At 39.5% G+C, this 25475-nt stretch overlaps 1 protein-coding gene across 1 annotated transcript in view; it reads left to right on the top strand.

Moving 5' to 3' along the window:
• The window catches only part of LOC113058046 (filamin-C-like), a 46599-nt gene that overhangs the window by 18924 nt on the left and 2200 nt on the right, over window positions 1–25475 (top strand). The window contains 43 exon segments of the mRNA XM_026225714.1: window positions 1309–1406; window positions 3038–3188; window positions 3278–3396; window positions 4079–4156; window positions 4319–4481; window positions 4567–4767; window positions 6719–6856; window positions 6947–7073; window positions 7264–7400; window positions 7685–7878; window positions 7969–8082; window positions 8165–8308; window positions 8580–8703; window positions 8809–8969; window positions 9048–9138; window positions 9206–9375; window positions 9491–9608; window positions 9698–9778; window positions 9781–9959; window positions 11071–11668; window positions 11753–11926; window positions 12750–12912; window positions 13251–13411; window positions 13640–13807; window positions 14675–14798; window positions 14921–15077; window positions 16100–16289; window positions 16408–16431; window positions 16615–16862; window positions 17582–17674; window positions 18049–18148; window positions 18268–18408; window positions 18527–18655; window positions 18770–18943; window positions 19975–20136; window positions 20676–20879; window positions 21108–21260; window positions 21350–21472; window positions 21973–22218; window positions 23320–23589; window positions 24184–24321; window positions 24417–24532; window positions 24892–25024. Coding sequence (XP_026081499.1) covers window positions 1309–1406; window positions 3038–3188; window positions 3278–3396; window positions 4079–4156; window positions 4319–4481; window positions 4567–4767; window positions 6719–6856; window positions 6947–7073; window positions 7264–7400; window positions 7685–7878; window positions 7969–8082; window positions 8165–8308; window positions 8580–8703; window positions 8809–8969; window positions 9048–9138; window positions 9206–9375; window positions 9491–9608; window positions 9698–9778; window positions 9781–9959; window positions 11071–11668; window positions 11753–11926; window positions 12750–12912; window positions 13251–13411; window positions 13640–13807; window positions 14675–14798; window positions 14921–15077; window positions 16100–16289; window positions 16408–16431; window positions 16615–16862; window positions 17582–17674; window positions 18049–18148; window positions 18268–18408; window positions 18527–18655; window positions 18770–18943; window positions 19975–20136; window positions 20676–20879; window positions 21108–21260; window positions 21350–21472; window positions 21973–22218; window positions 23320–23589; window positions 24184–24321; window positions 24417–24532; window positions 24892–25024 — 6777 coding nt within the window.

The following is a 25475-nucleotide window of genomic DNA, read 5'->3' on the forward strand; positions in this document are numbered from 1 at the left end:
CAATATCTTTGCATGTTTTAGGCGTGCGTGAGTTTGTTGGCTCTGCAGGCTGCTAATGAGCCCCTGGTCTGTGCTGTAACTGAGCGGAAAGTGTCAGAAGCTAAGACAGCAAACATACTTAAGTGAAAACACATGCTGCTTTATGCATTTCCTTCCAACATGCACTTTATTTTATTTTTCCCCATGTGCATGTGTGGAAAAGCATCTCTTAGCAGAAGTGAAGCCAGAAAAGTTAGATGAAGTATTTATTCCAGTATTTCAGTGCCTGTATGTTTATTACAATATATTAAAACCCCTAATATTTCTATTTATTCACATTCTATTTGAATAGAAAAACTTTGTTTTTAAAATCTCCCATTGACTTGCACAGAAAGAATAATCAAGTCCTTCTAAATCTAAACATCAGTTATATTTTTATTGTAATATTTGCAAAAGTTGTGGATAATTTGTGATCGATTTCATATTGTATGATACATTTTTCTCAATTGATTTACATTTTAATGAGATATTAATAGAAAGTGAGCTGTACTTCAGCAGTCTCAAACTTTTTAAACAATGATTTTCCTCAAAAATATAACTGCATACAGACTGTGCCCCATTCACACTTTGTTTACCTCCCCTGTCGTTTCCTCCATCTAATTTGTTTTCCACTATTAATGGGGGTTATGTTACTCTCTTACCACCATCTTGGATCTTCTGGGACCTGTAAATACCACTCTTGGCAATTCTGAATGCATTAAAAACCTAAAATTAAAGCTTTATCAGTGTTAGCAGTAGTATGGGGCCTGTTACAGATACTCACTGTCCAATCCAATTATGGGGCCGCTGTGCTGGAGAATCTTGGAAAACAATCCTAGATCTGATATTAACGTTTTGGCAGTCGTTGAGGAGTCTTGTGGTTTCGAGGCTCTCTGGTTCCATTTGAACCTAAACACCTCTTGATCTTTGAGTGTAATCCAGCATATAATAACAGTTTTTCTCCAGACAGCACTGGTGTATTTGCTTCAGGGAAGCGCTCGCTGCTACGGGCCTGACCGCACTTATTAAAGGTTGGAAAAAAGGGTGAACTGACGGGAAACCGCTCATTTGAGAGCATTTAAGGTCAAGTTGAACTAAAGAACATGGATTAATAGATCCACGCTGTGGAACAGTGGGTCTGCAGCCCAAGATAAAGCTTAGTTCATCTACGTGTATAAAGCAATATGCAAGAGCATTTTAGACCTATACAGTAGCAGTTCTGAGCTAGAAAATGTTTCTCATGGTTTTATCACGAGTTGACTTACAACTCTGTCTGTGTCTTCATCTAAGGCCTGTGTCCGGACTGGGAGACATGGGACCCGAGTCAGCCAGTGGAGAATGCAAGAGAAGCCATGCAACAAGCTGACGACTGGCTCGGTGTGCCTCAGGTAAGAAGCAGTTGCTTATATTTATTAGCATGATTTGAGTCTGCTTTCTTCTTTAACAGAGCAAGGCTGGCTGTTTTGTAGGCCACTGTTGACTTTAAGAAGTAGATTTTAGCTACTGAAATTATATTATGACCTCATGATCATGATCCTTGTGTGAGTGTGTGTGAGTCAGAGAGTGTAAAGGAATCTGGGGTGTGGTTCACACAGACTTTACAGTCTGAAGAGCAAAACATTTTCATGAAAACATGAAATCTGATCAAAATCATGTTTTAATTCATCTTCAGATGCTCACTTTTCAACATCATAATACACAGTAGTGTCTATACATGAGAAATTCATAATTTTATTCAGCGAAGATGCCTTAAGTTGATCAAAAGCAGCAGTAAAGACTTTAATAATGTTAAAAAATACATTTCACATGGATGATGTTCTTTTTATTCATCCAAGAATCTTAAATATTCCTATATATATATATATATATATATATATATATATATATATATATATATATATATATATATATATATATATTAAAGTTGTCACCAAAATATTAAACAGCACAACTGTTTTCAACATAGATAATAAAAAAATAATAACTTTTGAGCACCAAATACATTTTTAAAGTTTATACAGAGTTTATAATATATACTATATATTAGCATAGAACATATATTACCACATTAGAATGATTTCTGAAGTATCATATGCTGAAAATTCTATTTTAACATTACAGAATTAAATAATATTTCAAAATATGTCTTTGCATTTACATTTTTAGCAGAAGCTTTTATCCAAAGCGCCTTACAGTGCATTCAGGCTATACATTATTATAATTTTTTACTAGTATGTGTGAACTCTGGGAATTGAACCCACAACTTTTTGCGCTGCTAATGCAATGCTCTAAGTGTTTTTGATTAAATAAATGTAGTTTCTTACAGACCCTCAACATCTGAGGGTTGTGTTTATATGATATTTACTGCACTGTCAACAACAGATAAATTATGGGTTTTAATAACAAAGTGCATATTTCTTTCTGTCCCTGTTGGTCTCTCGTTCGATCTCCACTTCTGTCTTTCTGCTGTGTTAAATACCATTTAGAGCTATTTGCAGTTAGCTCTTAACCTTTCAGTCTAGTGTTAAATATAGCAGGACACTTAACCAGTAGGACATGAAAGACGGGACTGAGAGGAGAGAAGAGACCGAAAATATTTTCCACAGCTTTAAAAACATTGAGTACTTCATCAGTTTTGTGCCTTAGACCATGACAGAATAGAGCTGTGTTTATATCTGACAATCTGGCAATGACGGTACTTAATAAATGGCAAACGAAGTCAGTGAGATGTGTTTCTTCATCTCAGTCCTGTTCTTGAGGGCTACAGCATTGCACATTTGAGTTGTTTAGCTATCTGATTCAGCCTTGCAGGTCAATGTAACCTCTACTACTGGTTGTATGATGTATAATAAGTTGTATCAGGTGTTTCTGATGAGAAAGACTTCTAAAATATGGTACACTTGTTGCCCCAGGAGCTGGATTGAGAAATATAGCTCGAATAGCTTCCAGGATTAAAATCAGAAAACAACCACTATGTAGCAAGTAACTCTTACCTCTAATTTGCATTTTGTATATCCAGGTGATCGCACCTGAGGAGATCGTGGATCCTAATGTGGACGAGCACTCAGTGATGACCTACCTGTCTCAGTTCCCCAAAGCCAAACTCAAGCCTGGTGCCCCACTGCGATCTAAAACCCTGCACCCCAAGAGAGCCAAGGCCTATGGTCCAGGTGAGACTGACAGATGATGATGTTAACACTTCAGTGATTAGCCTACTCTTCCTCGACTTGATCCTCTGTATTTTTACATCTCTCTATAGGGATTGAGCCCAGAGGTAATGTTGTGTTGAGGCCAGCTGAGTTTGTGGTGGAGACCGTGGAGGCCGGGCTTGGAGAGGTGTTGGTGTACGTCGAGGATCCAGAAGGCCACACAGAAGAGGTCATATTCTATATCAAACTTATTTTTAATCTCAAAACAATCCAGAATGTCTCAGCCAGGCATTTATAAACCATGCAGGTTCCTGGTGGTATTGGCAAGATTTAGATTTTCTTTTATTCAAGAAAACAAAAACAAAACAAAACAACAACACACACACACACACACACACAAAATTACGAAAAAATATGAATAATAATAATAATTCCGGTTGGTTAAGTTGATTAAAATAATAATAATAATTAATGATTTTATTCTCTTGATTTTTTTTCAGTGAAATTAAGTTCATAAAATATTTTATAGAGTTTAAGTCCAGTACCTGTCTGAATATTCACTAAATAAAATATACAAATAAAATCAAAATACAATAAATTAATTTAAATTAACAAAATAAACATACATTCATTAAAATTAACATATATTTAAATGTGTTGATTATTTCATTATTTTTTAAGATCATAGTTTTAAAATGGAAAATTTAATTAAAATGGAAAATAAAAAATTTATTATAAAAAAATTAAATGCTCATTGTTCTAATGTGATTTAATTTAAATCAGTTTTTATACACAAAGATAAGGTTCTTGAGCCTTATTAATACGAGTGCAGGGATACACAATAATAATAATAAAAAAGCTGTTTTAACAACTAACTGGTGAATGTTTTACTAAAATGTATTTTTTCACAGGCCAGAGTAATTCCCAAGAATGACAGGAACAGGAGCTACTCTGTGCTCTATGTCCCGAAAGTGGAGGGCCTGCATAAGGTATAACATTAAGCAATGCACAGTGGTGTCTGCTGTCATTTTGCTGCCATATTTTCAGGATCTATGAATTCTTCGTAGGACTTTGTAATGTTTAAAATAGCTTTATACGTGACAGATGAAACAGAGTGATTGTATCTGAGGGATATTTCTTTCTTCCTTCAGGTGAAGGTGTTGTTTGCTGGACAGGACATTGACAGAAGCCCTTTCCTAGTAAATGTGTCTAAAGCACTGGGTGACCCAAACAAGGTGCAGGCCCGTGGGCCAGGTTTGGAACCGGTGGGGAATGTGGCCAATAAACCCACCTATTTTGACATCTACACAGCAGGTAATGACAGTGAAACGATGCTGCTTGCTGTGAAACTCAGAATTAGTTAAATGTGTTTGTAACTCATGTATTTGTGATTCCTCAGGTGCAGGAGCAGGCGATGTCGGTGTGATCATTGTGGACTCTCAGGGCCGCAGAGACACAGTGGAGATCATTCTGGAAAACAAGGGCGACAGTGTTTTCCGCTGCACATACGGCCCCATTTTGGAGGGCCCTCACACTATATATGTGACATTCGCTGGCCAGCAGATACCCAGAAGCCCTTTCACTGTCCACATCTCAGAGGGTGAGACCCATGTCTTCACTTTGTGATCTTAATTCCTAGAAAAAAATAAGTTAGACGTCCTGCAGAGTCTACTTTATGATCACATTATTGTTTAACACCAAAGCTGTTAATGCACCAAGAAAACAACAAGTGCTTTTCTTTTTTTGCCTGAGCCTTCGACTTGTTGTTTTTTGCTGCATTAAAAGCATGCCACATTCTTTCTTAAGTGTGTTATGCACCCACTGAAAAGTCCAGCTTAGACTAAAGCTTAGGCTTTTCGGATGAATCTGGTTTGAAGAGCAAATGCTTTAGTATGCTGGTCTTTTCAGTTGCGGCACCTAAAGAGCTTATTTCCCCCTTGTAATGAGTTCAAAGTTGATTGATTGACAGCATGCTGATACTGGAATACATGCTGATAAAGTCCCAGAGAGACCTGCTTTCTTTGGCATTGACTAATACCAGGTTGTTTGGTTTTGAGCTCCATTTGCTCATTGCTCCAGGGGTCCACTACCCTCCTGATGATGACGAAACGCTTTATTGTGTTTCCTCTCTCCTCTTTCGCCTGTGTGTGTTGTTCTAGCTCCTCCGAGTGGCCGGCAGATCGGCTCCCCGGTTCACATAATCCCTCAGTCTTTACGCACGCCGCCCTCAGAAAAGACCAAGAAAATGCCTCCCCCAACACCACCCAAACCCAGGCGACCAAGTTAGTATGGGCCACCCGGGGGGCGTGGCAAATGCCTGCTCAAGCTTGGTCCCCTCCCTCCTGTCTCCTCTCCTCCCCTCACCCTGTGTCCTCTCTCGGGCACGCCACCTCTGACTCGTTGGCATGCGCTGGCGCTTTGCCCTCTGGGGCAGCTTAAATCAACAGGAAGCTTAATTAGATACAGGAAGTGATGGGATGAAAGTGAGTGTGAGTGAAAGTGAGAGTGTGAATGAAAGTTAGAAGAAGATTAGACAATGTTGCGAATGCTGCTGCTGGTCTTGTTTTAACCGATGCAGAAAAAGAGCCACCATTCAGGGGTGATACTGGACGATCACGTAACAGACGCTCGGCACACCGGGACCACTTTTGATTGGATTCTGCTAATATTTATAATTTAGTAATAGTAATTCAGAATTTAACAAATTTAACCAATGCGATAATTATTAATTATTTAAAAAAAAAATCTGAAATAAATTAACAATAGTAACAAATTGGTTTAAATTAGGGCTGAAGATCTTAATCAATCAACTGATTTTATTTTATTTTGTATTTAATGTGTTAATATAACAGCCCTTGTTTGAACTATTTACTTTAACCTGAACTGACATCTGTGACGTCTGGGTGTGTGATATATTCATCTTCATTTTAGGGATAATCATCCACATCCCAACATTGTCATCGTGATCGTCGTCATCATCTCGGCAGTTGCTTGATTTGGCCGTGTCGCTCTATGAATACTAACTCAGAGAATGGGAATGCTTTAATTATCTGTCTTAACATTATTTTCCTAACCAAAGTATATAATTAAGTAACTTTAACTCATTAATTATTCAATTAACATTACTTTGTAGACTTTAGTCTGCCTTTTTATCCAGCACTTAAAGAAGATGATACTGGAAGAAGAAATTGTTTGATCAGTTCTGAAAAAAGCACTCAGGACTGAGCCAGACTGTTTTAATAGCCATTTTATTGCTCTAAAAAAGCTCATCAGTGAACTTTGTGTGAAGCACCAAACCTTAACAGTAAGTCACATATTAAAAAGAATTTAGGGTCTTTTTGAGATTGCTAATTGCTTTGTCATAGGCTTTTAAAGGAAACATTATTTTTTTGTTTTTCTTGTTCTTCGTTGCTCGTACCTTTGGCTGGGTCCATATGAATAACTAATATTGACAACTTCATCTCCATTCATGTGTGTATGTTTCATTAAACTTGTTTCCGCTTTTGTACTTATTATCTTGATCAAGAATAACCACTCTTTCCTCTTTTTAGCAAGCAACCCCAATGCCTGTCGGGCCATCGGGCGCGGCCTGCAGCCCAAGGGTGTGCGTGTGAAGGAGGTGGCCGACTTTAAGGTGTACACGAAGGGAGCAGGCAGTGGAGAACTACGTGTGCAAGTCAAAGGGCCAAGTATGCATGCAACTGTCTTGACTGCAATAACGATTGTTGTCAACTTTGCATCATAAAGTTAGGTAGCTGAATTAAATTTTACGTTTGCAGGAGGTGGCGATGAGCCTGTGAAGGTGCAAGAGCTGGGTGACGGTGTGTATGAATGTGATTACTACCCCATTTTCACTGGAAAATACATTATCACCATTACTTGGGGTGGCCACGCCATTCCCCGCAGGTAGGATGCTTTTAATCCTCCACCAGTTTACTGTGGTGAAGTCCCATTCCTGCTTCCAGAAAATATTCAAATCTGTTGAACATATTAAAAGGAATATACAGGATATGGAAATGTTTTTTTTAGAAAGATAATCTGCTGATTATCATGAACATCCGTCTCTCTTCTGATCAAAATGTGTATATGTGTGTAGCCCATTTGAGGTGGTCATAAGTGAAGATGCAGGCCCTCAGAAGGTGAGGGCTTGGGGTCCAGGCTTGGAGACAGGCATGGTTGGCAAATCAGCTGACTTTGTGGTCGAGGCCATTGGCACTGAGGTTGGAACTCTGGGTAAGTATCTTCTTTTACATTTTCGAGCCACTGTACCCAGCGATCTGGTGTTTATGCAGATCTTCTCAACTCTGGCCCTCAGGTCCACTTTCCTGCAGAGTTTAGCTCCCAACTCGAATCAAACACACCTGAACAAGCTTACTAGAAAGTACAGGCAGGTGAGTTTGATCAAGGTTGGAGCTAAGTTCTGGAGAAAAGTCAACCTCGAGGGCTAGAGCTATCAACCCCTGGTTTATGGTGTGATAAGATGCCCGAGAAATTGCTAAAACTCTTTCCATGCACAGGTTTCTCCATCGAAGGCCCCTCACAGGCTAAGATAGAGTGTGATGATAAGGGAGATGGGTCTTGTGATGTTTTGTACTGGCCCACTGAGCCTGGTGACTATGCGGTCCATGTCATCTGTGATGATGAAGATATCAAAGACAGCCCATTTATGGCCCACATCCTCCCTGCAGCCAATGACGTCTTTCCTGAGAAGGTCTGCCCTGACAATTGTCAGTAAAGATCGCACATTCCTTGGGACTATTAAATGACAGCCGTAACTAAACTAATTCATGTTTTTCTGCAGATTAAGTGCTACGGCCCTGGGCTAGAACCAACCGGGTGCATTGTAAACAAACCTGCTGAATTTACAATTGACGCCCGTGGAGCTGGAAGAGGACATCTACAGATTTACGCTCAGGTTAATTTTCATTCAAGTCCCAGATGCCTCTTGCCTCACTTTATTGGTAGAAAAAAACGTTTTTGTCTATCTTTTATTCAAGGATTCAGAAGGCTTCCCAATCAACATCCAGATCACAGATAATGGTGACAGCACATATTTCTGCATCTACATACCCACCAAGCCCATCAAACACACTATCGTCATCACCTGGGGAGAGGTCAACGTTCCCAACAGTCCATTCAGGGTGAGAGCTCACTGTCAACATAGGCAGACTTCAGCCAGCTGATGACATTTTTATGTTGCTGTTTGTCAAGAACTTTCATAAACTGGATCTCCAACAATTTCAGTCTTTCAATGAAAGTCCATGACTACATTTTTCCAGTGTTAGATTTCGAACTTTCCCATTTACGTGATCATAGATTCCATATTGGATCATAACTTTACAAGAACCACTGTCCTCCAGGAAGCTTTAAATTTCTAGTTTTACAGTACTCTGGTTTTTCTACATTTCTCAGGTGGCCATTGGAGAAGGCAGTCATCCAGAGAACGTGAAGGTTCATGGTCCTGGAGTAGAGAAGACTGGCTTGAAGGCCAGTGAACCCACTTACTTTACTGTGGATTGCAGTGAGGCCGGACAAGGTCAGAGCCAACATCATTTCTTCCGTAATACTTATTATGGTCACATTTGACAGAATTTAATAACAAATTATTTTCTTCTTCTCCCATCTGTTCTGTTCTCCTTAGGAGATGTCAGCATTGGGATTAAATGTGCTCCTGGCGTGGTGGGACCTGCCGAAGCAGATATTGATTTTGATATCATTAAAAATGACAACGACACATTCACAGTGAAGTATACGCCCCCTGGAGCAGGACGCTACACCATCATGGTGCTATTTGCTGATCAAGTGAGTCTCAGTCAATAATACCAAATTATTCTCAATGCAATTTGAGATCTTTAAATGCATTTTGTTACGAATTAACAGGAAATTCCAATCAGCCCCTTCCGTATCAAAGTTGATCCATCCCATGATGCTAATAAAGTGAAAGCAGAGGGTCCCGGACTCAACAAGACAGGTCAGTTTGATTAAATATTAGGTAAAGATAGCTTATCTCAGCTTCATTTAATGTGTCTTTGCCACAGGTGTGGAAGTGGGCAAGCCGACCCACTTCACGATCTACACTAAAGGAGCAGGCAAGGCAACACCTGAGGTTCACTTTACCACAGCTGGGAAAGGAGAAGCCGTCAGTGACTTCGAGATCATCGATAACCATGACTATTCTTTCACTGTGCGTTACACTGCGTTACAGCAGGTGAGACACTCCAACATTGGGTAGCTGTTCATGTAAATGGACACCAAGTGGTTATATTATATATTATAATATTATAAATTCTATCTTGCTCTATCCTGTTTGTTTTGTGAACCAGGGTAACATGAGCATATCTGTGTGCCATGGTGGTGACCCCATCCCCAAAAGCCCTTTTACCATCAGTGTTGCTCCTCCTTTGGATCTCAACAAGGTCAAAGTTCAAGGACTCAACAACAGTAAGTCCACAGCAGCTTATGTGTGAAATGTAATTCTAGCTATATTTACTGTATTCAATTGTACATATTTTGTGTGCTTATCTGTTTAGAAGTCGATGTAGGGAAAGATGAGGAGTTTACCATTAACACACGTGGTGCGGGAGGTCAAGGAAAGGTGGACGTCAAGATTACATCCCTTCTCGCCGGCCAATCCCATGCAAGGTTGAATCTGGAACATCCAATGAGGTGTACACTGTTAAATACATTCCCCCGGAAGAGGGGCCCTACAAAGTGGACATCAGCTATGATGGAAACCCTGTGCCTGGAAGTCCTTTCACGGTGGAGGGAGAGATGCCTCCAGATCCCTCAAAGGTAGGAGTCACAAATAGGACAATGCAGTTTACTCGTCATTGTCTGGATTTTCATGATTTCTGCAAATCCTTTTGATTGGTAACATTTGTTACCCAAATGATCTCATTAGAGATACAAACTTGACATTTCAAGTCATTCATGGACACTTTCTCAAACTCACGGCTACAAATATACTATGAGCTGGCTGGGATGATAAAACTCTCCATATGAGGAGCAACATGGAATGCATTTTAGGAGTAACCAGAGAAATTGGACTGTACCGTGCAATTCTTACCTCACAAATCAGAAAGACCTTCAGAGAGTTTATGAACCACTAACTGAAGTCAGAATGTTCAAATTTAACTACAACCAGATTTTGTAAAACAACATTTCTTGATCCTCAGTGCAAGGAAATTTTCTGTTTGTAAAGGTTTACTTCAGGAATTCTGGTTCCAAAGACAACCCATTTAATTTAATTACATTTTTGTTTGTTGCCTGTTATCTACAGGACTGGATTGTTCCAGTGAGGGTTTTTCTTCTCGAGCCAGATGCTCTATTTTGTATATCAGTGAAGAAGCCTAAAACAAACACAAAAGGCCATTTAGCCATTGTGGGAATTATTACAGAACAGTTGTGCTTAATTAATCTGTCAGGGAAAGGTGAAGTCGAGTGTAGTGTGCCAAACAAGGTACTTCATCCACATGTGGAATGACTGCACCATACTCTGTCTCACTGAGAATCATTAGATGGTTGGTCTGTACAATATCGAAACAGATACAGATCTCTGACCATAAATGGATACAGATGATGAAGGCTGGTCAGCTTTGAAAAATATTGGACTGTCCTTTAGTACTCTTAAAGCACGTTGGACTGTTGAATTATTGAAAATCCAGTGCATACCCAGAGTGGCATTTCACCTTAGATGTGCATACATTTTTAATATTCCAGAGTTCTGGAATCTATTATTCTGCTTATCACATGTACCACATGTATAATTTAATTACATTAAAGTATTATATTAACTGGTTCTTTTTCAGGTTGAATTACTTTTTTGATTATTCCTGATTAGGATTCTGTTATTTGTTATGGAAACATAATCTTGACAACAGTTTTGTCTAACTTTCACATCAAGGTACGAGCCTATGGCCCTGGCCTAAAGGGAGGTATTGTGGGTAAACCTGCTCCATTTGCCATTGACACCAAAGGTGCAGGTACAGGGGGTCTCGGGCTGACTGTGGAGGGTCCATGTGAAGCCAAGATTGAGTGCCAGGACAATGGAGATGGATCTTGCTCGGTATCCTATCTGCCCACTGAGCCTGGAGAGTATTCCATCAACATCCTGTTTGCTGATGCTCACATCCCTGGTTCTCCCTTCAAAGCCATGGTGCAGTCTGTCTTTGACCCCAGCAAGGTCACAGCCAGCGGACCAGGGCTGGAGAGAGGAAAGGTCAATGAAGCGGCTTCGTTCACAGTGGACTGCTCTAAAGCAGGCGAGGCGGAGTTGACCATTGAGATTATTTCAGATTCAGGAGCGCAGGCTGAGGTTCATGTCCAGAATAACAGCGATGGAACATATTCTATCACCTACATCCCTCCTTTCCATGGAATGTACACCATCACGATTAAATATGGAGGACATGCAGTGCCGAAGTTCCCTGCGAGGGTTCAGGTGGATCCTGCTCTCGATACAAGTGGAATCAAGGTCTACGGTCCAGGAGTGGAACCCAGAGGTACAGTAAAATGGCCCATCTAAATGTGCTTGTGTTTAGTACCATTGTGTTTAGCAATGTGCTTCAAACCCTGTATTTTGACAGGGGTGCTTCGAGAGGTCACTACACACTTTGTCATTGACACTCGGGTTCACAGCAAGATGGGTGGAAACCATGTCAAAGTTCGGATTGTTAACCCATCAGGTGCCAACACTGATGCGTACATCACTGACAAAGGAGATGGCACTTATAGAGTGGAGTATACAGCATTTGAGGATGGTAAGATATCCACTACATAGAATTTTTTTTGTTTGCTGAACTGAATTTTCATTGAGATGAATCATGCACAAATTTTAAGAACATTATTAGTGATTAAATTAAATGAAAATTTGTATGAATCAAAAATGACTATTTTACAATAATCAAATTATCAATAAAAACTGAAATAAAAACTTTCTTTCTCTCTGTCAGAAAAAAAGTTATCCATGCACATTGGTTTGACAAGCAATAACTAAATATTAAATAGTTTGTGTAAAGTCTGTCATTTTCTTGCTTCATCCTGACTGAAGCCGGCCTGTGCTTCCAACCCTAGTCTTCATTCATTTAACAGGCCATGTTGGTATTTCTTCTGAACTGAACCTCCCTTTCCTCCCTGAGAATCATGGGACACACACACACACACACACACATACTCAGAGCTGTCTTTTATTCTGAGCACGGCTGCTGTATTGATTGTTCTGTGTGGAGGTCAGTGTTGCGAGATGGAAATTCATTCATTGTTCATTGTGTTTTGAGCAGAAACTGCTGATGTCTGTTTTCCCATGATGCCTTGATAATATTCCATCACAACTATCGATTGAGACTGAGAGAGAGAGAGAGAGAGAGAGAGAGAGAGAGAGAGAGAGAAGTCCCTCTCTGTATAGCCACACAGACTCTTTCTATCAAAAAAGACAGTTCTCAGACAGGATAAGATGCAATGAGGCACCATTAAAGTCAGCCAATCAGATTTGAGCTTGCCAGTATGGAGATTGCCTAATGAGAAAGTACTTTCCAGCATCATATTTATATGTGAAAGAGTGCTGTTATTTCTGTCTTTGTGCAGGTGTGCATCTGATAGAGGTGCTGTATGATGACGTACCTGTTCCTAAGAGCCCGTTTAGGGTGGCGGTAACCGAAGGTTGTGATCCCAGCCGTGTACGTGCCTATGGTCCTGGTCTGGAAGAGGGTCTGGTCAACAAACCCAACCGCTTCACTGTGGAGACCAGGTACATATTTCTACGAAAAACCTGTTGTTGAATATGAACATGTTCTGGAATGGGCTCGTTTTGAAACATCGAGTCAAACACCATTGTTTCATGCAATCACAGATGCTTTTTAAATAGCTTGCATGAAAAAAAAAAAAAAAACACTCACCAATTAATTCAATGCCATTCACTGAGAGTGATGAAAATTAAGCAGTAACCCCTATATGAATAAATCTGGTTTACTGGTTTAAACTTTGGTGTTTGCATGCTTTGGACTGGATGTGAACAGGGCTGAATATACTGTAATTGCATAACTATTTTTAGATTTTCTTCCATGTCTGTATTTTCCTCTCTTTCAGGGGTGCTGGCACAGGTGGCCTTGGATTGGCCATCGAGGGTCCATCAGAAGCTAAGATGTCTTGTAAAGATAACAAAGATGGCAGCTGTAGCGTGGAGTATATTCCTTTCACTCCTGGAGAATATGACGTTAACATTACTTTCGGAGGTCTGCCTATCCCAGGTATGATGTCATTTCCTTCTGTCCAACTCATTCCGTGGTTTGTTCCAAAGTGAACTCAACACGCTAATTATACATTGACATTGAATTTCAGCAGTTTGAGTATATGAGAGTGTTAAGACGTTTCATGACAGTTTGATTTAATGCTTGAATATTTCATACCTCAGGGTCTGTTTTAGAATTTTCTGAAGAAAAAGGATGGTAACTGTACAATTTCTGTGGGGTTTTAAGGTAGCCCATTCAGGGTGCCTGTGAGGGAGCTAGTGGATCCAAGTAAGGTGAAGTGTTCTGGTCCTGGTTTGGGAAGCGGAGTAAGAGCCCACGTTCCTCAAACCTTCACCGTGGACTGCAGTAAAGCAGGACTCGCCCCACTAGAGGTGCTTCTGTATGGACCCACAGGTAAAAATAAATTGCACAGAGAGTTTGGACATATTCCTTGACATGTATAAATGCAATCTAGAATCTCTGCAATCTTTTAGAAATGTAAACACTAGAATACTGGGAGTACTGACTTTAAATGTATGTATGTGTTTAGCGAACATGAGGAAGTGGTTTCTATGCATTTTGATACTTTATATCAATAAATTGTCTATATAAATTCTATTAAAATATCTATAAAAATCTATAAAACTTAAATAATTTAGCAGTGTTCCCCTCTCAGGATTCAATGTTGCCATTTTCAAGGCATTCTATCAATTTTAAACTACTACTTTGTAGTTGCAGTTAAATGCAACTTTGCAGGTTTTTGTATTTAATAATTATTACATTTTACAAATGAGGGGCATGTATTTTGTCCAATAAACTTTTAGTATTGTACACAAGATTTATTTTTTTAAAGAAAAGTAACACTTTTTATTCCGCAGGGATGGATTTAATTGGTCATAAGTGCTAGTAAAAACATTTATAAAGTAATGAAAGACTTCAAATTCAGATGCTATTCTTTTGAAATTGCAAAAAAAAAAGAATCCTTAAAAAAATAAATGTATCAAGGTTTCCACAAAAATACAGTATGAACCAACTTTTTTTAACAGTTGTGTATATAGAAATTGCAACTTAGTTTATAAATGACTGGACACGGGGACCATAGCTTTAGTTCCACATTATGTGTAAGGTTGTGATGACCTTGAAAATGACAGTCTGGTGCTGGAGAAAGTCCTGGATTTGCCTTCAGTCATGTCCATCTGAAGCCTGCAGACACATTCATCAACAGTGTTTTACAGTTGTCTAGAGTAGATGACAGAGAGATCAACTGTGTTGTTATTCTAGGGATGACAGAGCCAGTGAATATCACAGACAACGGTGAAGGCATACACACGGTGACCTACACTCCTGCTAAAGATGGACCTTACACTGTGTGTGTCAAATATGCAGACCAAGAAGTGCCACGCAGGTGAGCTGGCTGCTTTAAGTATTAATAAAGTCTTAATATTAATGAAGCGAATAGACTATGATCAAATCTTCTAAGCTGATTTTAGAAATGAGACGTATGTGATTCTATTTCCCGCTTTTCAGTCCGTTTAAGATCAAGGTGTTGCCTGCTCATGATGCCAGTAAAGTTCGTGCCAGCGGTCCCGGACTGAACGCTTCCGGTGTTCCCGCCAGCCTGCCGGTGGAGTTCACCATCGATGCCCGTGACGCAGGCGAGGGGCTTCTCACTGTACAGATACTGGTGAGTGACAACAGACTCACTCAGGCCTGTTTTTTGACATGTTTTAAGACAGAGGTTTCCCTTGATGATCACATGTGCTTTAACGGCCACTGTCCCCCCTCCGCTTCCCTCTGCCCTGACCTCTGACCCCTTCCCTGCTGTCGCTGTAGGGTCCGGATGGGTGCAGGCAGGAGGCCTCTGTGTTTGTGGAGGACTGGGGTAGGAGGGTGTGGGAAAACCACATTGTAAAGGGCACCATCCCCTTCCATATTCTTAGGAAAGGATGTGTAAGGCGGCCCCTCCTTTCGGCCTCCTCTTGTTGTTACAACTCACCTTGTCTGGCGTTCCTCCCATTAGCCTTGAGCCCCTAAGTGCTCTTGGACTGTCCCCTTGCTACTGTACCCTCTACCCCAGTTTCCCTGCTCCTTTGGCTGCTTTTCTCCTTTATTGTTTCCTAGTTTTGCCTTAGTTGTTCCCTATCTGTCTTTCTGTCTGTATGTCTGTCTGTTGTCTGTCTGTCTATCTATCTTTGTGTCCTCTTGTTTCATATACACCATATTCCTTTGACAATGACGTGCCTGAAGAGACTTAGGAATTGTAGTTTCTTGAGGGTGTTCCTTGATTTTTTTTAAATAATCATGCTACTTTCCATTCTGAAAAGGAAGGGTGAAAACTTCACTCAAACCAAAAAACAAGAAACATAATTTGTCTTGCACAAAAGTGCAATTTTTTTACGTAAGAGTGAACCTTTCTCCCAAGCAGCCATACTCAATCATTTTGTACTGGTCAAGGGGACTTGATACCCTTAATGTTGCCCTACAGTGGTCTCTGTGGACTGACGTGCCATTAGATTTAGGTTTAAACCCTACATGTGGTTTTCCACTACATGACTAACAGTCAGACGTGCCTGCTACTGAATATATTTATTTCCACACTAATTAAAATGAGAAATAAGATTTTTATATGAAGGCTCAAAAGAGCCTACGAATATATAGACACACATACACATTCCCATCCGTTTGACAACTCATTTCATTTTGCAGGACCCAGAAGGAAAACCAAAGAAAGCCAACATTCGAGATAACAGAGATGGAACATACACCGTGTCCTACGTCCCAGATATGACGGGACGCTACACTATTACAATCAAATATGGTGGAGATGAGATCCCATACTCACCCTATCGCATACATGCGCTGCCCAGTGGAGATGCCAGCAAATGCCATGTAACAGGTCAGTTATATGTCCAAGTCTATCGGACATATTGCTTTTTAAAATTATTGTAAAAATTATTTTTTGAAACAGCATCTTATGCTCATGAATTCTAACAGCTTGTTTTGTTGATTTGTAGTGTCAATTGGGGGACACGGATTGGGTGAGTTTTTTTGTAAACATCATCAGTTACCTATATTGAACTTTGCAAGTCTTTTTATGTAGGATCAGTTTAGGCCTTTTTTCTCATTATGGTGAACATCAAAAAGTGACCCATGAATTCACACTATAACTCTCTGAATGGTGTAGTAAAATAGCTTTATTGTGAATGCTGTGTCATGAACAGGCTCTGGGCTCGGACCCACTATTCAAATTGGCGAGGAGACCGTTATCACTGTGGATGCAAAGGCTGCTGGGAAGGGAAAAGTCACCTGCAAAGTGTCAACTCCAGACGGTGCAGAGCTAGACGTGGATGTGGTGGAGAACGCAGACGGGACATTTGATATCTATTATACTGCTCCAGAGCCTGGGAAATACGTCATAACCATTCGCTTTGGAGGAGAGCACATTCCCAACAGCCCCTTCCATGTGGTGGTGAGCACTTTCTTTTTGAAAGAAGCCTCTTATGCTCAACAAGCCTGCATTTATTTAAATAAAAAAATATAGTTAAAACAGTAATATTGTGAAAAATTATTAAAATAACTGTTTTCTATTTTTATATATTTTGAAATATAATTTATTCCTGTGATGCAAAGCTGAATTTTCAGCATCTTCAGAGTCACATGATCCTTCAGAAATCAATCTAATATCCTGATTTGATTCTCAAGAAATTTCTTATTATTATCAATGTTAAAAACAGTTCTGCTGCCTAATGTTTTATATATATATATATATAATTTTTATATCCAGGACTCCTCATGAATAAACGTTCAAAATGAGAGCAAATTTATTTTTATGCATAACATTTTTGTAACAATTTAAATGTCTTCATTTGATCAATTTGATGCATCCTCGCTGGTGGAAAATATTTATTTCTTAAAAAATGAGTGACCCCAGACTTTAGAACAGTAGTGTTTGTTATATTTGTATTGTTTTATTCAAAGATCATAAACAGATTCAAATATGTCTACCAGTGCATGGTGTGTTTTCACAAAACAGTTATTTTCTCCCAAATAAAAACATGTTTGTGCCTCATTCATTGAGATTACATTAAACGTAGCGATTCAATTCCAGTTTAGTGGATCGAATTGAATTAGCTGCATGTAAACGTGTGTGGTGTGAAGCCCTAAACATGTGACCACCTCCTTCTCCAGGCATCTGATACCATCCCTATAATCGAGGAACCGTGTGATAAACTACAGTTACAGCAGCCCTACGCCCCCTACCAGGGCTACACCCCTCACTGGGTACACACCACCCCTAGTCATCAGATAACATCCTAAACGCTCTCTGCTCCTCCGCCTTTATCATTACACCTTTTCATTTCATCCATCTTTGCTTAAGCCATGATCTTTACTGCTGACTGCTTATTAAACAGCTAGTTGGCTGATCATGCATTCGTAGAGTTAATGAAAAGTTGTTGATCTCCTATGGTAGAGCCGTTGTTTTGCACAAGGTTCTTTGTAGCTGCTTTTATGAAATTTTCACCTACTTCTGCCCAACCAGCCTATGCCCTTGTCTATTTTTTTGGTTTCCAGCCATTAACCCTTTGCATGCACTTAGATCTTCTCACTGTACTTAGTTAGCAGTGCAGTGATGCTAAAATCGCTTTCTCTTTAAGGCCACGGAGGAACCAGTCACTGCAGTGGATGCCATGGAGCCAATGCTCCGCCCGTTCAATCTGGTTATTCCATTTACTGTGCAAAAGGGGGAAATTACAGGTATTAAAAAAATATATATAAAAAAAATATATTATCAGAGGTGCAAGGAAGCATGCATCTTATAACAAAGGCCTGTGGAATTCAGTATTTTGCAAAGATGTTTTTTTTTTTTTTTTAAGGTGAGGTACGCATGCCATCTGGTAAAACCGCCCGTCCACACATCACTGATAACAAGGACGGGACTGTGACGGTCAAATATGCCCCCACTGAGAAGGGCCTACATGAGATGGACATCAAATATGATGGCAACCACATACCAGGTATCAGAACAGCTCTAAAATCTGTAGATGTAATAATTGTGCTATAATTGTTCTGTTAAATCATCTCTGTGTTCATCTTTTAACATGAAATCTCACTCTTTCAATATCTCACTTCCAGGAAGTCCGCTGCAGTTCTATGTGGATGCTATTAACAGTGGACATGTGAATGCATACGGTCCTGGTCTGAGTCATGGCATGGTCAACAAACCCGCCACCTTCACTATCGTCACTAAGGATGCTGGAGAAGGTAATACACACACACACACACACACACCAAGCCTGGCAGCCTCACAGTCACACTGCATTAGTCTCACATTGCCAGACTTCTGACTTCCCACATTGCTCTCTCATCTTCTCTCAGGTGGTCTGTCTTTGGCAGTGGAAGGCCCTTCTAAAGCAGAGATCAGCTGTAAAGATAATAAAGATGGCACCTGCACTGTGTCCTACCTGCCAACGGCCCCAGGAGACTATAATATAATCGTCAAGTTTGATGACAAGCACATCGCTGGAAGCCCCTTTACAGCCAAGATCACAGGTAGGGGGTTTATGTGCCCAAATATGGGCATGAGAGAGAGAGAGAGAGAGGATGAACAAGAGAGGGCAAAGTTATGTCTCTCCATAATGTCTGTGAAGCACTAAATTAGATGCTGTGTGTGTTTATGTGTGTGCGTGTGCCTTTACACCTGGAGAATTTAACCACATGAAGTGCTTCTAAAAGTAGGAGCCACTTCCTAAGAGTTTTTAGAAACAGGAAACAGCTGTTTCCCCCCTCCTTCAGTCTCACTCTCACTTTGCCCCTCACAACACTGCTCTCCACAACGGAACTGGGGTTGCACCCACACAGTAAATGTTTATTTTTAATAACTGGATCATATCAGATATATACATATATATATGCAATTTTTAATACTGTTTTCCTAGTTTAATATACTTTAAAATGTTATATGTTTCTGTGACGCAGCGCTGAATTTTCATCAGCCATTACTCCAGGCTTCAGTGTCACATGATCCTTCAGAATTCATTCTAGTATACACATTTATTATCAGTGTTGAAACTGTTGCTGCTGCTTATTATTTTTTTGGAACCTGTGATATTTTTTTTCTTGTACGAATAAAAAGTAAAAAAAGAACAGCATTTATTCAAAATAGAAATCTTTTCTAACAATTAGAATTTTTTTTTAAAAATGCAAAAAAAAAAACAAAAAAAAAAGTATTTTCTATCACTTAAAAAAAAATATATATTTAACACATCCTTGCTGAATAAAAAGTATTAATTTCTTTAAAATATATTTTATGTAAGATAATACAAAATTGATTTTTTTAATACACTTTATTTTTTTATTTTATTTATCAAATAATCCTGAAAAAATTATCACAGGTTTTAAAAAATATAAATCAGCACATCTCTTTATAACATTGATTATAAATCAGCATATTATATGAATTTCTATAGAATCATGTCACACTGAAGGTCAGGGTAATGATGCTGAAAATTCAGCTTTACAATACATAACATAACATAACAAATGGTTATTTTTAATTATTTTCTGTCTTATTCTTGATGAAGGTGATGACTCCATGAGGACGTCTGAGCTGAACGTTGGCACATCCACAGACGTGTCACTGAAGATCACAGAGACAGACCTGAGCTCCCTGACTGCTAGCATCAGAGCCCCATCTGGAAACGAGGAGCCCTGCCTGCTGAAGAGACTTCCAAACCGACACATCGGTAAGTCACACGTAAAGCCTGCCAGCACCTGCCTGCATCACGACTGAACCGATAAAGCAGAATATTCAGAAGCCAGATCATATTATTTGTGAATAGATTCAGTAACGAAGATATTTTAAAGACCCCAGATTTTGAATTTCCAACAGGAAGTTCAGGTTGGACTTATTGAAGTTTGTGTACACCCCTGCAAACAAGAGAAGTGGCTAATATGTATGTACGTTTTCCCAGAAGATAGTGAGACTGCAAGTGTAATGTTAACACTTTTAGAAACTCGATGAACCTATGAGGTTTTTCATAACAAGATGTCAGCAAACAAACTCTGATGTGGTCACGCCTGTAGTGTTTGCCTCAAAAAACCAGATTTGAGACTAACAGCTCCTTCCTGGGATTTCAAAGAGAACAAGTTATCAGCCCAGAAAAGGCTTTTGATGTAAAGTCAAACCCTGAGGCCTATATTTTTTGTTGGATATGACCGTGCTACCATAAAATACTCGGTAAACCTGAACAAAGAACTCATTCCCATTGCTCTTTGCCTTCAGGAATATCCTTCACTCCTAAAGAGGTGGGTGAGCATGTGGTCAGCGTGAAGAAGAATGGAAAACACGTGACCAACAGCCCATTCAAGATCATGGTGGGCCAGTCTGAGATAGGAGACGCCAGTAAGGTGAAGGTGTTTGGGAAAGGACTGATTGAAGGACACACCTTTGAAGTGGCTGAGTTCATTGTGGACACCAGAACTGCAGGTAAATGGTATTCTAGGACATTTGTGGGTTTCATAATGCACTTAAGGTGCAGACATACTATATTATGTGCACCTTAAGCACTTTTGACACAAACTTTTAGCGTTATCTGACTGGATGTGTAAAATTTGTCATGCTCACTGAATGTGTAAACTAGCATGTGTGTACACATTGGGATTTATGAAGGTTGGATTGGATTAAAACCCATTGGTTCTTGTCAATATGTTACAGGTTATGGAGGTCTCGGTCTGTCCATCGAGGGGCCCAGCAAAGTTGACATTAACTGTTCGGACGTGGAAGATGGAACCTGTAAAGTGACCTACTGCCCAACCGAACCCGGAACTTACATCATCAACATCAAATTTGCAGACCAACATGTGCCAGGTACAGCCTAACCCTCAAACTGAAGTCTTTTTAACATGCTTTCCTTCTGAGGTGGGTGACTCTTTTAAACGCTTCTTGCTGTTCAACAGGAAGTCCATTTACAGTGAAGGTTCTGGGCGAAGGAAGAATGAAGGAGAGCATCACCAGAAAGAGGCAGGCGCCCTCTATTGCCTCGGTGGGCAGCACTTGCGACCTCAACCTCAAGATTCCAGGTGAGGAGAGAATGAATGAGGTGTCCAGCCTTTACACAATCTCATGCTGTCTACTAGATATTGTATTTACTACATTCACCATGTTGCAACTGTCAAACTACAGAAGCATTCTGTAGCATTCACAACTACTCTGCCGTGGCCTCATGGGATAATTTTTATGTGCACTTAAGAATCTCACCCAGAGTAGGGTACTTTCGCCTATTGTTGATATACTGTACTACTCATTTTTCGCCTATTACTTCTATAGGCATATTCAGACATAAAGCTTGTTTCTTTTTCCACCTGTTTGCCACTGTCACACGTGTCACTTCCTGTCTCCTCAATCAGATTGGTTCTGTATGAAACTGTATACAATTTAAGTTTTTTTTTTTTTTTTTTAAAGAATACAGAATTTTGTTTCCATTCGAAAGCATGCATTTTCTATTTCTCCTTTTTCATGGCTTCCTTTCTTCCTTCTTCTCTTTCCTTCTTCCCCTGTCTTTCGGGTTCCACGTCTGTAGGGAACTGGTTTCAGATGGTGTCGGCCCAAGAGCGGCACACGCGTACCTTCACCCGCAGCAGCCACACCTACACACGAACAGAACGCACCGAGATCAGCAAGACCCGTGCGGGCGAGACCAAACGGGAAGTGCGGGTGGAAGAGAGCACCCAGGTGGGGGGCGACCCCTTTAGGGATGTTTTCGGTGGATTCCGGGGCAGGGAGAGCCGGGGAACCTACAGCAGCGCCCAGGGCCGACAATCAGAGGGTGTGTGTGTGTTAATCACTGGTTAAAGGGTTAGTTCACCTAAAAATAAAAATTAGACCATGTTTTACTCAGCCTCAAGGCATCTTAGGTGTATATGACTTTCTTCTTTAGGACAAATTCAATTGGAGTTGTATAAAAAATTGTCCTTGCTCTTCCAAGCTTTATAATGGCAGTTTTTTCCATCAGTCCAAAAGTAGTCAAATAAAGTGTGCGCATCTGAGTATGAGTTTGTTTACAGGAGCAAAGGAAGCAACGTTTTCTTACTTTAGTAAAGGAAAACCAGTCTCTTCTTGGATTATATCGAAATCCTCTGACATTTTTCTTCACAAATCCTCATTTTGTACTACTAATTCATGACCAACGTTTTGTTTTGAAACCACTTCCATGTACGACAGTTTGTGGAAGTTAAAGAAAAGTGTTTATAACGTTTTGAATATGGATATAATATGGATATATTTTAGATTTGTCTTACAAAAATGAATAGATTCGCTACAGAAGACCTTTATTGACCCCGTTGAGCCATGTGAGGCATGTTTTATTATGGATGGATGTGCTTTATTTGACTAATTTTAGACTTTTGAAAAAAAAAAAAACACTCGTCCAGTGCCATTATAATGCTTGGAAATCTCAAGGAAGAAAGTCATATACACTTTAGGATGCCTTGAGGGCGAGTAAAACATGGGCTGATTTTCTTTTTTCTGTGAACTTACCCTTTAAAGAGAGAATTTAGGACCTACATTTTTTTTCTATTATCTTGCCCAAAAATTTAGATTTGAACTGAATACTGAACTGAAACTGAACACCAAAATGTTATCCCTTTGCAGCTATTACAAGTTTCTTTTCGTGTTACTGTGTATGTGCGTGTGATGTCATGGTATGTGTGTGTGTTTATGGGGTTTTCGGCGGGAATGAGCGCATACTTTCCACTGCAGACATTTATGACAGGAGAGCTGAGCTGGAAAATCTGAGCAGCCTTCAACTCTGTGGGCAGCCCAGCCAAAACATCCTCTTTTATAGAAGAAATGCCTGAAATGTTATTTGAAATGTCTCATTCGTGTGCCCTTCTCTTATCCCTTCCCTCTCTATGATCCTCTCTCTCAGGTGAATCAGGTACACAGGAAATGACTGCACAGGTGACGAGTCCCAGCGGCAACACAGAGGACGCTGAGATCATAGAGGGAGAGGACAGCACCTATAGTGTGCGTTTTGTGCCTCAGGAGATGGGCCCCCACACTGTCAATGTCAAATACAGGGGACAGCATGTCCCCGGAAGCCCCTTCCAGTTCACCGTGGGGCCCCTGGGAGAGGGAGGGCCCCATAAGGTTCGGGCTGGTGGTACTGGTTTGGACAGAGGTGTGGCTGGAGTTCCAGGTAAGAGACAAAAAGCAGTGTTCTCGTTTACTAAAATAGTTGATGGAAAAATATGTATTTAAAATGTATAAAAAAAATTGGCAATATTGTTGTTGTAGTAAAGAGATGCTATTATAGGTTTGAATATTTTGAAATCATATTAATTTATTTAAAGTTCTAGACATTTTGATTAGTCTATTTTTAAAGCATTTTTATTTCAGTTTTAGGTATTTAAAAAATAAATGTTAAATGTTAACTTTTAATTTGTTCAAAGAAAACGAAAACAAATTGAACCTAATTTATTTAACAAAACAAAAAAGTGTTTTTTTATGGTTTTAATTTTAGTTATATATTATAACCTTGTTTGGCTGCTAACTATAATAAAAATAGGATAAACTACTGAAATTAAACCACTAGAAACTACAACTGAAATAAAAACAATAAAGCTAAATAAAAATTAAAAAATTAATTAAAATGGAAATATAACAGGTAATTTAAATAGGCTACTAATAAATACTGTAATAGTATACAATAAAATAATACAACAAGACTGGCTTTTTATTTTGTTCTGGGATATTGTGAACATTAAAACATTATTTTTTATGTGATTTTTAGCTGAGTTCAGTATCTGGACCCGTGAGGCCGGTGCTGGTGGTTTGTCCATAGCTGTCGAGGGGCCCAGCAAAGCAGAAATTTCCTTTGAGGACAGGAAGGATGGTTCCTGTGGGGTGGCCTATGTGGTGCAGGAACCTGGTACTACAACCTAGTGTTTGCTTTAGTAGTGACATTTCCCCTTAAGTGATTTTAAATTACACTCAGTCTTCTTTTTCTCATTTATTTAATTTCAGGGGACTATGAAGTTTCAATCAAATTTAACGACGAGCATATCCCAGACAGCCCTTTTATCGTTCCTATTGCATCAGTGTCAGATGACGGCCGCCTGCTCACCGTCACCAGCCTGCAGGTGAGTGATTCCAGATCAAACACACTCAAGCACCAGTCGTTCTTCTCTGTAGCAGCGGGACGGGGGTGATTCAGGGACTCTCCAGAGCGGATGGCAGCTCCTTTATCAACACACCCCCTGTAAGAGCACTTGATGGAGAGCACAGGACAGCTTATCATGAGGCGAGACAAGTGTACTTGCAGTTCCCTTCATGAAGAGTGAAGAAGGAGTTTCTCAAGAAAGACAAATGAGCATGACGAAAGTAGCAGAGCATTTTGATGTTGGCCATTGTGAATATGCTTAGTGAGAAAGGCACATCTTTACATATTCAGTTTTAAACTTCTGCAGATGAGATGTTATTCAATCGTCTGTGTGTGCAGGAGATGGGTCTGAAGGTGAATCAAGAAGCCTCGTTTGCCGTGCAGCTGAACGGAGCGCGAGGGGCGATTGATGCGAAGGTTCACACACCATCTGGAGCAGTGGAGGAGTGTTACATCACCGAGCTAGACAATGGTGAGCATATGGTCACACGGGGATTATTTGTCTATAATAAACTGTATGATTTATATGTATTATTATTTATATTCATATCTAGTTTTATAAAAAAAATATTATACTCTTTTGTTTGTTAAACTATTTTGATATTTTTATTTATATAGTGTAGTATTTTTCAAATATATATATATAAAAAAATCACGAGTCTGTATTATTTAGTATATTTTTGTATTATACCACTTGTATTCTATTTTCATAATTGTATATATTTTTATTTATGTTTTCTCTAAATATATTTATATTTATACAAAATAAATGTTCATGTATTATGTATTATTCATTATGCAATACATTACTTTAAACAATTTAGAATATTTAATTATTTTGAATTACTATTTGTTATATATTTATTTTACGTTATATATTATTATAAGTTATATTATCCAACTTGATATGTAGTCATTATATA

The sequence above is a fragment of the Carassius auratus genome, chromosome 4 (assembly GCF_003368295.1).
Source record: "Carassius auratus strain Wakin chromosome 4, ASM336829v1, whole genome shotgun sequence".
NCBI classification, from domain to species: Eukaryota; Metazoa; Chordata; class Actinopteri; order Cypriniformes; family Cyprinidae; genus Carassius; species Carassius auratus.